The sequence below is a fragment of the Scyliorhinus torazame genome, chromosome 9 (assembly GCF_047496885.1).
Source record: "Scyliorhinus torazame isolate Kashiwa2021f chromosome 9, sScyTor2.1, whole genome shotgun sequence".
In the NCBI taxonomy this organism is placed as follows: domain Eukaryota; kingdom Metazoa; phylum Chordata; class Chondrichthyes; order Carcharhiniformes; family Scyliorhinidae; genus Scyliorhinus; species Scyliorhinus torazame.
This window is the reverse complement of record NC_092715.1, coordinates 24,263,143-24,279,275: the sequence shown is the minus strand read 5'-3', so window position 1 is coordinate 24,279,275 and position 16,133 is coordinate 24,263,143. Positions and strand designations below refer to the sequence as shown.

At 50.0% G+C, this 16,133-nt stretch overlaps 1 protein-coding gene across 10 annotated transcripts in view; it reads right to left on the bottom strand.

Annotated features, from left to right (window-relative positions):
- Positions 1-16,133, bottom strand: part of htt (huntingtin) — a 310,292-nt gene that overhangs the window by 112,009 nt on the left and 182,150 nt on the right. For all 10 annotated transcript variants that reach the window (XR_011948987.1, XM_072515702.1, XM_072515706.1 and 7 more), the window contains 4 exons: positions 13,606-13,722; positions 4,695-4,817; positions 3,431-3,669; positions 452-594 (listed from right to left, as the gene is read on the bottom strand). Coding sequence is in view for 9 of the 10 variants with exons in the window: in XM_072515702.1 (XP_072371803.1) it covers positions 452-594; positions 3,431-3,669; positions 4,695-4,817; positions 13,606-13,722 (622 nt within the window). In the remaining variant the exon portion in view is untranslated. The remainder of the gene's footprint in view (positions 1-451; positions 595-3,430; positions 3,670-4,694; positions 4,818-13,605; positions 13,723-16,133) is intronic.

The window sequence follows — 16,133 nt, the reverse complement described above, 5'->3', positions numbered from 1 at the left end:
GCTGAGGGAGAAACTCTCCTGCTCGTCTTCAAAATCGTGGCACCGGATATTTCACAACCGCACGAGGGGGCCGATGTGGTCTCGGGTTAACGTCTCATCTTAAAGATGGGATCTCCGACAGTACAGCGCTCCACTCAGTACTACGCCAGGAATGTCAGCCCAGAATCATCCCAGGCTCTGGAATGGGGCTTGAACCCACCACCGCCTGACTCAAGTGTACTGAGGAAATGCTGCATCATCCAAAGCCCTCCTCACCCAAGCAGAAAACAAGGCGGGAATACGGACACATTCATCCTGAAAGAAGGTCAAACATAGCCAGCAGCCTCCTTCAGTTGAACGTATTCGAATGACAGCCCAAGCATAAGCACAACACTATTGCTGGCATTTGTTAAAAGTATTTCACAATTTCACAGCTCGTAAAATGGCTTCCAGAAAGGACTGGCTGCATTACCTGACTTGAAGATATGTATGAGGCACATAAGCAGAGTGCCAACCTGCTGACAGTAAAAGGAGTGCTGCTGCTCACTCATGTCCACTTTCAGCTGTTTGTTCACAATGTCCTCCAAGAGGATCCCCACCATCTGTAGGAGGAACCTGCACAAGGAAAAGGTGCACCAGTGAGCTCTCCAATACAAGATGTCCCAGGACAAACCAACCCATAAATACAGGTTGAGTGGACTGTTAACATGCCAGATCCTTGGCTTTACAAACACAGGCAGAGTTTACAAAACAAGGTTATGCAAAATCTATAAACCGTTGGTTAGGCCGAGGCTGGAGTCTCGCGTCCAATTCAGGGGTAACTCGCTTTAGGGAAGATGTCAAGGCCTTGGAGAACGTGCAGAGGAGATCTACAGGGGATTTAGTCGTGTGGAAAGACGTCAGAAACTGGGATTGCTACTGAGAACTTTAAAGGGAGATTTAACAGAGGTGCTTCAAATTCTGAACTGCTTTGACAGAGCGTATAGGCAAAAAACTGCTCCGCTGTCGTGAAAATCAGTAACCAAATTCAAAATAATTGGTTTTTTAAAAAAGAGGGAAAATTTCATTCAGCAAATTGTGATGATCTGGAATGCACCATCTGAAAGGGCAGTGGAAGTAGATTCAACTGTAACTTACAAAAGGAAATTGGATCTGTACCTACAATAGGAAAAAAACATTTAGGGATACGGGAAAAGTGTAAGAAACTGAGACTAATTGGTAGCCCTTCAAGAGTACCAACACAGGCATGAGGATGTGGACCGTCGCCTTCTGTGTTCAGTCACTCTATGATCGGGTAGTGCACAGTTCCTGTAATCAGACATAATTATGTGCCAGCTGAGGGCAGCGTGGTGGCGCAAGTGGTTGCCGAGGACCCAGGTTCGATCCCAGCTCTGGGTCACTGTCTGTTCTCCCCGTGCTTGCGTGGGTTTCACCACCACAAACCAAAAGATGCGCAGGGTAGGTGGATTGGCCACGCTAAATTGCCCCTTAAGTGGAAAAAATGAATTAGATACTCTAAATTTATATTTTAAAAAATTAATTATGTGCCAGCTTAGGGGGTGAAGCCTAACAATTTTTTTGTCCAAGGAGGGTGTCACAGTCAAGTCCAAGATTCTGTTCACTCAATGCCCACTCACCTGCACCACCAGCAGAGGTCCCTGGACAGCGAACAGGAATCCAAGCACTGGTTAGTCCAGGAACTGAGGCACCCCACTGATATAACTAGTAATCTAATCAAGGATCTTCTCATTGACCTGGCTCAGTTACACACTGCATCTATCACATCAACCATCATGGGAACCAGCCCTCTTTCTCAAGTCTATCCCCATACACACATTTTGGCCAATCTCACCACATTAGTGCCAATGTTGTACTGGTGCACCAGTTATCATCTCTAATCTCATTAAGCCATATTTATCTAGGTTCCGTGCACAACTTCAGATTGGATAATTTTAATCTCATTTTAACAAGAATATCCTGCATTGATTCAACTCAAAGGATTTCACACAGGAGAAATGAGCATTGAACAGCAGACGCCAAGAGGTGGGATAGCATTTGAAGAGGTGAGTCATAAGAAGTCTTTTAAAGACAGAGTGGAGGTGGCGAGGGGGGCAGCACAGGAGTAGGAGGGGGAGGCGAGTAAGGCAGCCCGGGGGGAAGCGGGCAAGTGAGGCGGCCCAGGGGGAGTCGAGTGAGGCAGTCTGGGGGGGTGGCGCGAGTAAGGCAGCCCAGGGGAGGCGGGCGAGTGAGGCAGCCCCCGGGCTGGCACATAATTAATGTGGGGAAGGCGGGGGTTTTTGAGGCAGCCCCCCCCCCCCCCCCGGGGGGGGGGGGGGGGGATCAATATAGGGAGCAGGGTGCGGTTGCTTCGGGAGGAGAGTGGGGCCAACATGATTGAAAGTTAGGGCACCGAAACAGAGCTTCCAACAATGCAATGGGAAGACAGTCTTCTACCAAACTCTGATTCTCTTTCCCATGAAGCTGATACCCGACGTCTGCCAGGTCTCAACCTGCAGAGAATGTTCCAGAGGCAGCACGGTAGCATTGTGGATAGCATAATTGCTTCACAGCTCCAGGGTCCCAGGTTCGATTCCGGCTTGGGTCACTGTCTGTGTGGAGTCTGCACATCCTCTCCGTGTGTGCGTGGGTTTCCTCCGGGTGCTCCGGTTTCCTCCCACAGTCCAAAGATGTGCAGGTTAGGTGGATTGGCCATGATAAATTACCCTTAGTGTCCAAAATTGCCCTTAGTGTTGGGTGGGGTTACTGGGTTATGGAGATAGGGTGGAGGTGTTGACCTTGGGTAGGGTGCTCTTTCCAAGAGCCGGTGCAGACTCGATGGGCCGAATAGCCTCCTTCTGCACTGTAAATTCTATGATTCAAACTCAGCAATCCTCCAACATGTGGGATCTTGGTCTAGAGAGCAGCTAAAATGCAGGTGATTGGTGCCTGTTGTATCTATTTCTGTATTTCAAAGTCTCAGTGTATCAAAACATGTTATGAAATGTAAAATCTAAATATTATGTTTCTTAATGGTGCAATATTTGTTTACATGATACAAGGGAACTTTGGACGTCTTGCACAACAGTCCATAACATTGTGATTCAGGGATATCTGACTTGTATCTCACAAATGTCTCTTCATGTTTGACTTACAATTAAATACTTTGAAATGCAGTCACTCTTATGTACGCGGCAGCCACGATGCACATGCAGGAACTCTCAAGCAGCAAGGATCACCAGTTAATTTACTATTACTGCATGGTAGATTTAGTTTATTGTCTTATGGATAGCATCTCAATGTGGCACTTCCTCAATAGTGCACCACCGTGTCAGCCTACACACAAGGTGTTGAGAGTTCGGCAGGAACCTACGTCCTCTGGCTCAGTGTGCAAGCAACAACCAGAGTGTGTTTGCTGTACTGCCGTGTCACTTTACGAGCAAGTCGTGAGTACCTGGCAAAAGTTTCTTCTGGTAGATGTTTGCTCTGAATCTCTTCATCCTGCTCCTCCGGTGGGACGATCTGATTCCCTCGGTCTCTCAACACGCTAATATTCTGGCAGGAAATCAAATATGGGGACAGGGTCAACTCCTGAACCCGGGACAGGACAATATCCTCGGTGGACTGAGAAATAAGCACCCGCAGGATAGCTAGGATGCCCGATATCCAAAGCTGAACTGTTCCAACGGAGGCCTGCAAGAGAAGCAGTTTCAATTAATACTCCCTTAGTCCACTTTTAAAAGGGAAAAGAAATGATCTGTTTACTTCAAGATGATTTCGGAAGTCGAAATTACAAATTGAACACTGCCCATTTTTAGAACAGCCAACAACTACTCCCCAACAACTCGGGTACAAGCAGTGTTGTTCCACCGAGAGTAGCAACTCAACCTCAAGCCTCAATAAATCACAATTTTCATTTATAGCATGCCTTTAACATATTAAAATGGCACAAGACTGCTTCACGGGAACGTTATGGAACAAAAGTTAACACTGAGCTACGCAAGGAGATATTAGGTCAGGTGACCAAAAGCTTGGTCATGTAGGAGTAAAAAGAAGGCGGTGAGTGGAGAGATATCGGAAGGTAATTCCAGAGGCGAGAGCCTAGGCAGCCAAAAGCACGTCTGCCAATAGTGTACTGATTAAAATTAGGAATACTCAAGTGGGAATAATTCGCAGATTGCAGAGATCTAGGAAGGTTGTAGGACTGAAGATATTACAGAGCTAGGAAGGAGAGGACATGGAGCAATTTGAAAATGAGGAGAACCAAAGTCCAGATGTTGCCTGACCACCAGGAGGCACTACAACTGAGAGAGCAGAGGGTAGATTGGTGAATGGGACTTGGTGCAAGGTAAGACAGGGGCTGCAGAGCTTTGAACGACCTCAGGTTTGTGGATGGGACGGTGGCACAGTAATTAGCAATGCTGCCTCACGGCATCGAGGACCCGGGTTCGATCCTGGCCCTGGGTCACTGTCAGTGTGGAGTTTGCACATTCTCCCCATGTGTGCGTGGGTTTCATCCCCACAACTAAAAGATGTGTAGGGTAGGTGGATTGAACACGCTAAATTGCCCCTTAATTGGAAAACATGAATTGGGTACTCTAAATTTATTTTTAAAAAGGTTTGTGGATGGCAGAATGTGAGAGACCAGCCAGCAGTGCATTGGAAAAGTCAAGTCTAGAAGTAACCAAGATTACTAAAGCCATTGCAGAGTGGCTTACCAGGGTGCCAGGCATAGCAAACATACTCTTCAGCAACATGTCGACAGGCCGCAGTGATGAGGGTGCCACCGTCTCAAACAGTGTATTCAGCACTCCTAAGGCCTCATGCGAATCAAGGTGCATCTACCAAAAAGAAAGGATACAATACAATTCATTTGTATCCACTTTTTCCATGAGCAAAACTGAGCTCATTTTTTAAAAAAAAAAATAATAATTTTTATTAAAGTTTTCACAAAATATCAACAAAATGTAAAAGGAACCCAGTAGAATTAAGTACAAAACCAAACAAAACAACCCCGTACTCCCTTCCCCCCCATACACAAATAATAAATTAACACCCCGAATTAACACATAGCAAACATAGCAAATATATACACCCCCTCAGATCCCCCAGTATAGTCAAACAAAAATAAAATAGAACCTCCCCCCCCCCACCGTCTCCCGGGTTGCTGCAGCTGACCATTGTCTACCGTTCTGCCAGGAAGTCCAAGATCGGTTGCCACCGCCTGAAAAACCCTTGCATCGATCCCCTTAAGGCAAATTTCACCCTCTCCAACTTAGTAAACCCCGCCATATTGTTGATCCAGGATTCCACGCTTGGGGGCCTCGCATCCTTCCACTGGAGAAGAATCCTTCGCCGGGCTGCCAGGGACACAAATGCCAGAATACCGGCCTCTTTCGCCTCCTGCACTCCCAGCTCCCCTGCAACCCCAAATATTGCGAGCCCCCAGCCCGGTTTGAGCCTGGATCCTACCATCCTAGACACAGTCCTCGCTACACCCTTCCAAAATTCCTCCAGCGCTGGGCATGCCCAGAACATATGGGTGGGGTTTGCTGGGCTCCCTGAGCACCTAACACACTTGTCCTCACCCCCAAAAAACCGGCTCATCCTTGTTCCGGTCATGTGTGCCCTGTGCAGCACCTTAAACTGTATGAGGCTGAGCCTCGTGCACGAAGAGGAAGAGTTCACCCTCCCAAGGGCATCTGCCCACGTCCCCTCCTCCATCTCCTCCCCCAACTCCTCCTCCCACCTACCTTTCAGCTCCTCCAACGAGGCCTCCTCCTCCGCCTGCATCACCTGGTATGTTGCCGAGATCTTCCCCTCTCCAACCCACACCCTCGAGAGCCTCGCGCACGAAGAGTAAGAGTTCACCCTCCCAAGGGCATCTGCCCACATCCCCTCCTCGATCTCCTCCGCCAACTCCTCCTCCCAATTACCTTTCAGCTCGGGGTCCACACCGAGGCCCCCACTTCCCCCCTGTGCCGCCTCCATTGCCACCAGATTTTGAGGGGAGCCGCCACCACCGGGCTCATGGTATACCTCATTGGAGGGAGCAGCAGCGGCGCCGTTGCCAGCGCCTCCCGACTCGTACCCTCACAGGACGCCGTCTCCAGCCTCTTCCATGCAACCCACTCCCCCTCCATCACCCACTTGCGTACCTTCGGCGCATTGGTACCCACAGAGGTTGGGCAGCGCCAGCACCCCCCATCCCTACCCCGCTCCAGGAACACCCTTCTCATCCTCGGAGTCCCACACGCCCACACAAACCCCGTTATGCTCCTGTTGACCCGCATAAAGAAGGCCTTCGGGATAAGAATGGGGAGGCACTGGAACAGGAACAAAAAACTTGGGGGCACCGTCATCTTGACGGACTGCACCCTACCCGCCAGGGACAGCGGCAACGCGTCCCACCTCTTAAACTCCTCCTCCATTTGTTCCACCAGCCTCGTGAAATTAAGTCTATGCAGGACCCCCCAGCTCCTGGCCACCCGGACCCCAAAATACCTGAAGCTCCTCTCCGCCCTTTTTAGTGGGAGCTCGCCAATTCCCCTCTCCTCGTCCCCTAGGTGAACCACGAACAACTCGCTCTTCCCCATGTTGAGCTTGTACCCTGAGAAATCCCCGAACTCCGAGGATCCTCATTACCTCCGGCATTCCCCCCACCGGGTCTGCCACATATAGCAGCAAATCGTCCGCATAGAGCGACACCCTATGCTCCTCCCCACCCCGCACCAATCCCCTCCAGTTCCTCGACTCCCTCAGTGCCATAGCCAGGGGTTCAATCGCCAGTGCGAAGAGCAGGGGGGACAGGGGGGGCCCCTGCCTCGTCCCTCGATGCAATCGAAAGTACTCAGACCTCCTCTTGTTCGTGGCCACACTCGCCATCGAGACCTCGTACAACAGCCTAACCCACCTGACGAACCCCTCCCCAAACCCTCTTCAGCACCTCCCACAAGTACCCCCACTCTACCCTATCGAAGGCCTTCTCAGCGTCCATCACCGCCACTATCTCCGCCTCCCCCTCCCTCGCCGGCATCATAATAACGTTCAGGAGCCTCCGCACATTCGCGTTCAACTGCCTCCCCTTCACGAACCCAGTCTGGTCTGCGTAGATAACCTGCGGCACCCAATCCTCAATTCTCGTGGCTAAGACCTTCGCCAGCACCTTGGCATCTACATTCAACAACGAAATAGGCCTGTAAGATCCGCACTGCAGGGGATCCTTATCTCGCTTCAGGATCAAGGAGATCAGTGCCGGAACATCGTCGGGGGCAACGCCCCCCTCTTCCTTGCCTCATTGAAGGTCCTAACCAGCAACCGGCCCAACAGGTCCACATATTTTTTGTAGAATTTGACCGGGAAACCATCCGGCCCCGGTGCCTTCCCCGCCTGCATGCTCCCTATCCCTTTGGCCAGCTCCTCCAGCCCAATCGGGGCCCCTAATCCCGCCACCAGTCCCTCCTCCACCTTCAGGAACCTCAATTGGTCCAGAAAGCGGCCCATCCCTCCCTCCTCCAGTGGGGCTCGGATCGGTACAATTCCTCATAAAAGTCCTGAAGACCCCATTGATGCCGACCCCACTCCGCACCACACTCCCTCCCCTATCCTTAACACCCCCGATCTCCCTAGCTGCATCCCGCTTCCGAAGTTGATGCGCCAGCATCCGGCTTGCCTTTTCCCCATATTCATAAACCGCCCCCTGGGCCTTCCTCCACTGCGCCTCCGCCTTCCTGGTGGTCAACAGGTCAAATTCGGCCTGGAGGCTACGCCTCTCCCTCAACAGTCCCTCCTCCGGCACCTCCGCGTACCTCCTGTCTATCCTCACCATCTCCCCCACCAGCCTCTCCCTCTGCTCTCTCCCCTCCTTGTGGGCCCTAATAGAGATCAGCTCTCCCCTAACCACCGCATTCAGCACCTCCCAGACCATCCCCACTCGGACCTCCCCGTTATCGTTGGCCTCCAGGTATCTCTCTATGCTTCCTCGGACCTGCTCGCCCGCCAACAGCCCCATCCCCAAGCGCCACAACGGGCACTGGTCCCTCTCCTGCCCCAGCTCTAGGTCTACCCAATGCGGGGCATGATCCGAAATGGCTATCGCCGAGTATTCGGTATCCTCTACTCTCGCTATCAGCTCAGAACAAAAAAGTCGATCCGGGAGTAGGCCTTATGAACATGCGAGAAGAATGAAAATTCCCTAGCCCCCGGCCTTGCAAATCTCCAAGGATCCACCCCTCCCATCTGGTCCATAAACCCCCTCAGCACTTTAACCGCCACCGGCCTCCTACCCGTCCTAGACCTGGAGCGATCCAGTGCCGGATCCAACACCATGTTAAAGTAGTGTCCCCCCCCCTCATTATCAGGCCCCCCACTTCCAAGTCTGGGATCCGACCCAACATGCGCTGCATAAAACCCCCATCGCCCCAGTTCGGGACGTACACGTTGACCAGCACCAACCTCTCCCCTTGCAGTTTACCATTTACCATTATGTACCTGCCGCCATTGTCTGTCACAATGCTCGCCGTCTCGAACGACACCCTCTTTCCCACCAAGATCTCGACGCCCGATTTTTGGCATCCAGCCCCGAATGTAACAACTGACCTACCCACCCTTTCCTCAATCTTACCTGGTCTGCCACCTTCAGGTGTGTCTCCTGGAACATGACCACATCCGCCTTCAGCCCGTTCAAGTGCGCGAACACCCGGGCCCACTTAACCGGCCCGTTCAGTCCCCTTACCTTCCAGGCTACCTGCCCCCCTCCCCTGCCGACTAGCCATACCCCTCCTTGGCCAGCCATGCGCCCGCACCCCATGCCCGTCCCGTTCACCACGGCGGCAGAGCCCCGTCCCAACCTCCTCTACTCGCTCCACCTCCCCCTTGACCATACCAGCAGCAACCCGGTTCACCCCCCCTCCCCCCCCCACCAGCTAGGAACCCTCCTAGCTGCTTTGCTCCCCCCATTGCACTCCCACAAGTCAGGGGACCCCGGCCACTCCCGCCTCTCCTTCAACTCTTCCCATTGTGGGACTTCCCCTCCTCTTCCATCACCCACCAGCAGGCTCTCCGCCTCCCCCTTCCATCCCTAGCGCGGGAAAAAAAACCACGCATCCCCACCCCGGCCCCCCGGGAAAAGGCCCGTGCTTTCCACCTGCCCGGCCCCGCCTCCTCTGGCGCAGCTCATTTTACAGGCCCAGTCCCCTCACCCCGACTTGGGCCTCACCCTCCCGCAAGGGGCACCCTCCCGCACGGGGCCCCATCCCCCCCCTACCGGACATCCACCCCCTACTCCGTTTACTTGCCCCCCTCCAAGAGCCCACCCGACAGACCCAACCAAAACAGTGCCCAACCCATCCTAACCACCCACACCGAATCAAAAAAGAAATAAGAGCAAAGAACCCCCCTCAAAATGTAACACAGCAACAACAATCCCCGACTATCCCCACGCCCGACCCCCCATCCCGACCCTCAGTTTGTGTCCAGCTTCCCGGCCTGAACAAAGGCCCACGTTTCCTCCGGAGACTCAAAATAATGGTGCCGGTCCTTGTAGGTGACCCACAGTCGCGCCGGCTGCAGCATGCCAAACTTCACCCCCTTCCTGCGCAGCACTGCCTTCGCCCGGTTGTACCCGGCTCTCTTCTTCGCCACCTCCGCGCTCCAGTCCTGATATATTCGAACCTCCGCGTTCTCCCACCTGTTGCTCCTCTCTTTCTTGGCCAACCTGAGTACACACTCATGATCAGCGAACCGATGAAACCGCACCAGCACCGCCCCCGGCGGCTCGTTAGCCTTGGGCCTCCTCGCCAGCATTCTATGGGACCCCTTCCAGCTCCAGGGGCCCCTGGAAGGACCCCGCTCCCATCAGCGAGTTTAACATGGTGACCACATAGGCCCACATGTCCGACCCCTCCAGCCCCTCCGGTAGGCCCAGAATCCGCAGATTCTTCCGCCTCGACCGGTTCTCCATCTCCTCAAACCGTTCCTGCCATTTCTTGTGGAGCGCCTCGTGCGCCTCCACCTTTACCGCTAGGCCCAAGATCTCGTCCTCGTTATCAGAGATCTTTTGTCGGACCGCGCGGATCGCCACCCCCTGGGCCGTCTGGGTCTCCAGCAGCTTATCAATAGAAGCCTTCATCGGCTCCAGCAGTCCGCTTTGAGCTCCCTGAAGCAGCGCTGGATAACATCCTGCTGCTCCTGCGCCCACTGCATCCACGCTGCCTGGTCCCCGCCCGCCACCATCTTGCTCTTCTTCCCTCGCACTTTCTTTAGGGTTCACCACCACTTTTTTTAGTCGCCCCGCTCCTGGTCCAAGCCATACACCGTCAGGGGAATGCTACAGTCTTCTTCCCACACCGGGAAATGTTTTAAAAATGACATTGGGTGCCCAAAAGTCCGTTCCAAGCGGGAGCTGCCGAACGTGCGACTTAGCTCTGCATAGCCGCAACCGGAAGTGCAAAACTGAGCTCATGTTCATCATGTCAGCATCCAAAATATGTGCTCAGCTTGCACGTTTAATCCTACCTACAAATTCATCCATGCCTTGTTCCTCCTCAGTACCTTTCAAACCTCCCTTCTGCCCATTTGAGCCAAGCCTCTCTTGGATCCTGCAGCTCTGGGCTGCTGCATGATTCCGCATTCCTTCACCATCAGGGAAAGAGCCTTCAGTTATACACTTCGGTACTTTGGATTTTTTTGAAAGACCCCTTAAACCAGTGGTGGGCAACCTACATCCCGGGGGTCACATGCGGCCCATCAAGGTTCTGAGTGCGGCCCACGAGACATTCTGTTGCCCACGTTCAGAGTTGCCACATTCCACTGGCTTCCATCACGTAGCTTTTTTCCTACGGGTATGACTGAAGTGATACGCATACAAAGCAAGGACACAAAGTGAGGTGTGTGCTGATTGTTGACTGAGAGCCGTGCTCTCCCTCTGCAGCCAAAGTATAAATATTTATTTTGTTTTTAACACTTGAAGTTGATGATAGTTCTATTAATATATAAATGATTAAGCATTCTCGATAACTTGTTCTGAAATATTCAGTGTGTACTAAATGGATTCAATCTTATTCCAGGGTCATGGTTAGTGAACAAGCCCGATTTCAATCTTGCGGCCCACTGAGATGAAGGAGGGTTACACATGCGGCCCACTCACTAGCCTAGGTTGCCCATCACTGCCTTAAACCCTGCTCAAACTCTCTACCTTCAAATGTCAGCTCAAGGTTTACTCTGCATTTGATTCCCTTCCCCAATGAAGCATTGTAGGATGTCTCACTATGTTAAAGGAACTGTGCACATTGAATAGCTGTACTGGTACATTGCGAGGCTTGGAGTTTCCGCTCGATTGTGCAGGTTACTTCCGCGCAATTCACCAAACTTTCTTCCATCGATCAGAAAATTCAAAAGTCTGAGAACACGCGCCAACAGATTCAAAAACAGCTTCTTGAAATGAAATGAAAATCGCTTGTCACAAGTAGGCTTCAATGAAGTTACTGTGAAAAGCCCCTCGTCGCCACATTCCGGCGCCTGTTCGGGAGAGGCGGTTACGGCTGTTCCCCGCTGTTACCACACTCCTGAATGACCCCGTTGTGGACTGAACTGATCTCTTTATGCATCCTCTCTACTGTGTAGCACTACACTCAGTATGCTTCACCCTATGTCCATGTCTATGTTTTTACATTGTGTATTTATCATGTGTCCTGTTTTTTTCATGCCTGAAACGATCTGCCTGGACTCTACGTAAAACAATATTTTTCACTGCACCTCGGTACACATGACAATAATTCTAAATCTAAACACGGTGGAATTTTCAGCCTAATTTATATTGCACCGAGCTCAAGTTTCTACAATTTTGTGTGCTGGTCTCAAAATAATGTCTGGAAGCAACCCCATCCGTAAAATTGGCCACTTGCTCTGAGAATTAACCATCATTGGGGTTTCCAATAATAGCAATCCTCTGTAGACCCTCAGGAATGCTTTAAAAATTAAACTGACTCTTTTGGCTCATTTTGACCACGGCACAATTTAATAACTTTTAAATACGATTTTTGTTTTAATTTACTTATCTTCTTTTTAAACCGCAAGTTTCATTAATGTAAATCAGGTTACACAGAAGTGAAGGATTAACGCAGATAAAACTTTGTTTTTCTCACAAGGTATTTTCAAAGAACAATACAGCACAGGAACAGGCCCTTTGGCCCTCCAAGCTTATACCGGTCATGATACCACCTTTGGCCAAAACCCTCAGCACTTCCTAGTGCCGTAGCCCTCTATACCCATCCTATCCATGCATTTGTCAAGATGCCTTTTGAATGCCGTTAATGTATCTGCTTCCACAACCTCCCCTGGCAACACGTTCCAGGCACTCACCACCCTCTGTGTAAAACCCTGCCTCGCACATCTCCTCTAAACTTTGCCCCACGGACCTCAACCCTGGGAAAGTGTGACTGCCCAGCCACTCTATCCATGCCCCCATAATCTTGTAGACCTCTATCAGGTCACCCCTCAACATTCGTCTTTCTAATGAAAAGAGTCTGAGTCAATTCAGCCTCTCCACATAGCTAACACTCTCCAGACCAGACAACATTCTGGTAAACGCCCTCTGCACCCTCTCCAAAGCCTCTACCTCCTTCTGGTAGTGTGGCAACCAGAATTATGCACAATATTCCATGACTTGCCAGTTTTTATACTCGATGCCCCGTCCAATGAAGGGAAGCATTCCGCATGCTTTCTTGACTACCTTGTCCACTTGTGTTGCCAATTTCAAAGATCTGTGGACCTGCAGATCTGGGAATAGAGGGATACGGTCCCAGGAAGTGTAGAAGATTTTAGTTTAGACGGGCAGCATGGTCGGCACGGGCTTGGAGGGCCAAAGGGCCTGTTCCTGTGCTGTATTTTTCTTTGTTCTTTAATCTTTGTTCTGCATGCCCAGATCTCTCTGACTTTCTATATTCCTAAGGGTTTTGCCATTTACGGTATATTTTCCCTCTATGTTAGACCTACCAAAATGCATTACCTCACATTTGTCCGGATTAAACTCCATTTTCCATTTCTCTGCCCAAGTCTCCAGCCTATCTATGTCCTGCTGTATCCTCTGACAATCCTCAACACTATCTGCCACTCCACCAACCTTGGTGTCATCCATGAACTTACTAATCAGACCGGCTACATTCAAGCTGCTGCTTTACTTTACAAGGGTATATTTTAAGCTTTTATTTCCAATTATTTTTTAACATGTTGTCCAAATGAACTGGGTCAGGGTAGATTTTGAATTCGATTATCCACAAATGAGTTTCGGTGAAAACTGGCAAAACTGATACAATTTGCACCATGATCAGCAAAGCAGAAAACAAAACCTGGATTCTTGAAATAAGATTTAGACCACAGCAATAGGCCATTCAGCCCAACTAACCCATGCTGGTATTTAAGTTCCACACAAGCCTCTTCCTACCAATCGTTTTCATTGTCTTATCAGCACATACTTCTATTCCTTTATCCCTCACCTCCAAGGTAAAGATGCTTTCTACATTTCTGTATATATATTACAAAACCAAATCACGAGAGGTGAGAAAAGTACGTGGAACAATGCAAGCTGTTCACAAATCTTTTAGTACCAGAGTCTTATATGGTGGTCTGTACCTGCTGTTTAGCCAGCAACGGTAGAATCATATCAGCTATCTGTCGGGAAAGGCGTTTCCATTTATCCTCATTCTCCTTGTGACACTGTTGCAGCACCAGGATCAACATCTCCAAGACCTACAATAACAAAAGTAAATGCAGCAATTATTATTATTTTCACCTGCCCTACATCAATGGCAAATTTCATGTCATTATTTGAGATACAGGGGTCTGAAAGAGAGATGCAACAGCAGCGTCCCGCCTCCTCATAGGGAATATAGGGATGGAGAGAGGAAGGGCAGGGAGGGAGCGAGAGAAACACCTGAGCTGTTCTAAAATATCTCCCACATTTATACCAATGCTTGCTGAATTGGGATTATAGAGACCAGGGTTATTAATCATGTACACAATGTACAAGATAACTTTAATTTATGTCAAGTCTTTAACATAGTCAAATGCCCGCACATTATCAAATAAAATCTGACACTGTTCCACAGAAGGAAACATTAGGGCAGGTGAATCAAGTGTGGAATAAGAGGTAGATTTTGAGGAATGTTTTAAAAGAGGTACGAGCGATAGGGAGGTGGAGAGATTTAAGGGGATAATTCCATTGCTTAGGTTATTGCCACCTGAGGGCATGGCCAGCAATGGCGGAGTGGTGAAAACTGGGGACGCACAGATCAGAATTGGCAAAACACATATCCCGGGGGAGATTTAGTGCCCGCATTAGCCGGCAGGGAGAACAGCGACATAGGTGCAAAATATTGCAAGACGAGAATAATGGTGCAATTAAGAGTAAGGAAACTCTATTCTCTTCATATTTTCCATGCCCCCTCGCCGGTGACGTAATGAGGTTGCTGCCCTTTGTTGTAATATATTTGAATGTAGTTAACGAGACCCTCACCACATGATTCCCCCCCCCCCCCCCCCCCCCCCCCCAACCCCCACCACTTAACATTCATACGTGGCGGCATGTTGCGAGGCAGGAAACAATCGAGGGGATTCTGCTGGGGGCCCCAAGGTAAATATAGTCCTCAGTTGGGGGGGGGGGGGGGGGAAAGAGAAGAGTCTTGGCACTGCCCCCTGGCACAGGTTGGCACTGCCAGGTCAGAACCCGACTATGCCAATCTGTGCCAGGGGGAAATGGGGGCAGAAGAGGAGGCAGGGAAGCCCTGTGTGTGTGTGGGGGGGGGGTTCCCAGTGTGTGTGTTGGGGAGGAGTGCGCCCTCGAGTCAGCGGGGAAGGGGGAGCATGCCCCGAAACATTGTGATGATCGGGGTATTCTTTACAGATGGTGCCCTGATCTCTCTCGCTCCCTCTGGAGAGCTGCACGCTGGTTTTCAGTCAGAACCTGATACTCTGAACAATATGGGAAAATTCCATCCATAGGAACAATCGATTCAGCCACTCGAGCTTGTTCTGCCATTCAATTAGATTATGGCTAATCTGAACCCACCTTGATACCCTAAACTAAGAAAAATGAATTATCTCAGTCTTCACAACATTTTAATCGACTCTTGGCATCCACAGCCTTTTGGTACACTGTTCCAGATTTCCAATACTTAATGTGAAAACTGTTTCTTGCAGCTAAACCTAATAAACAGAGTCGATGGAACTTTCTCCTATCAGAGGAACTGGAGGAGGCTATTCAGCCCCTCTATCGTGTTCCACTATTAAATCCATCATGATCTATACGCCAACTCCATTTATCTGCTTCATCTCTTCTCGGGCAAAAAGCTGTCAGTCCGTCTTGAACATTTTCAATTACTCCAACATCTGCAGCCTTTTACAGGAAGCGTGTGTTCAGCCTTTCCACTGCACTTTACGCGAGAGTGCTTCACGATTTCATGACCTGGCTACAATTTTTTAGTTAAATCCCCTTGTTTTGGATTCTAAATCGGGCTCTCGTCAGTTTGAAAGCTTTAGTCCCTATTTATAGAAGTACAAATTTGCCAGCAGGAGAAGGGAGTTGATTTCGTTGCATTGCATCAACATGCTGAGCCCGTGAACCATGAGTCCTGAATCCAAATCTTTAAGTGTATCAAAACTAGCAGCTTGTTGCTCTTCAGGGGCTGAAGTAAAAGAACTGATCTATTATTTTTAAAGCAGTGAGCGTCTAGGGTATCCTTTGCTGTGAACCTGAAATGATGCTGAGTCTGCAGGGAAGGTAGACAACTTTGCCAAAGAACATCGTACCAAGCCTGGAAGAAAGTACCAAACCAGAAGCCTCAACTTCAGAAAGACATTCAGTGGAAGTCATCCCTGTGAATCAACGATCCCTATCTTTTTAGTTTATTAATATCTTCTCTCCCTTTCCATAACTCTTTTCTCTCCATGTTGGTTGTGTGCGCGCACGCGTGAGTGCGCGCGTGTATGCCTGCGTACCTGCTGGGGGGGTTGGGAAATGGGTAATAGATAGCCAGCTACATTTTCTGTCTGTTTAATTAAAGATACCGTTCATAATAAAAGGTTACTCGTGTTTTAAAGTTACAAACCTGGTGACTGTAGTTTCTTGGACTCAACCAAAGTCCTCGGATATTTAAATAAAT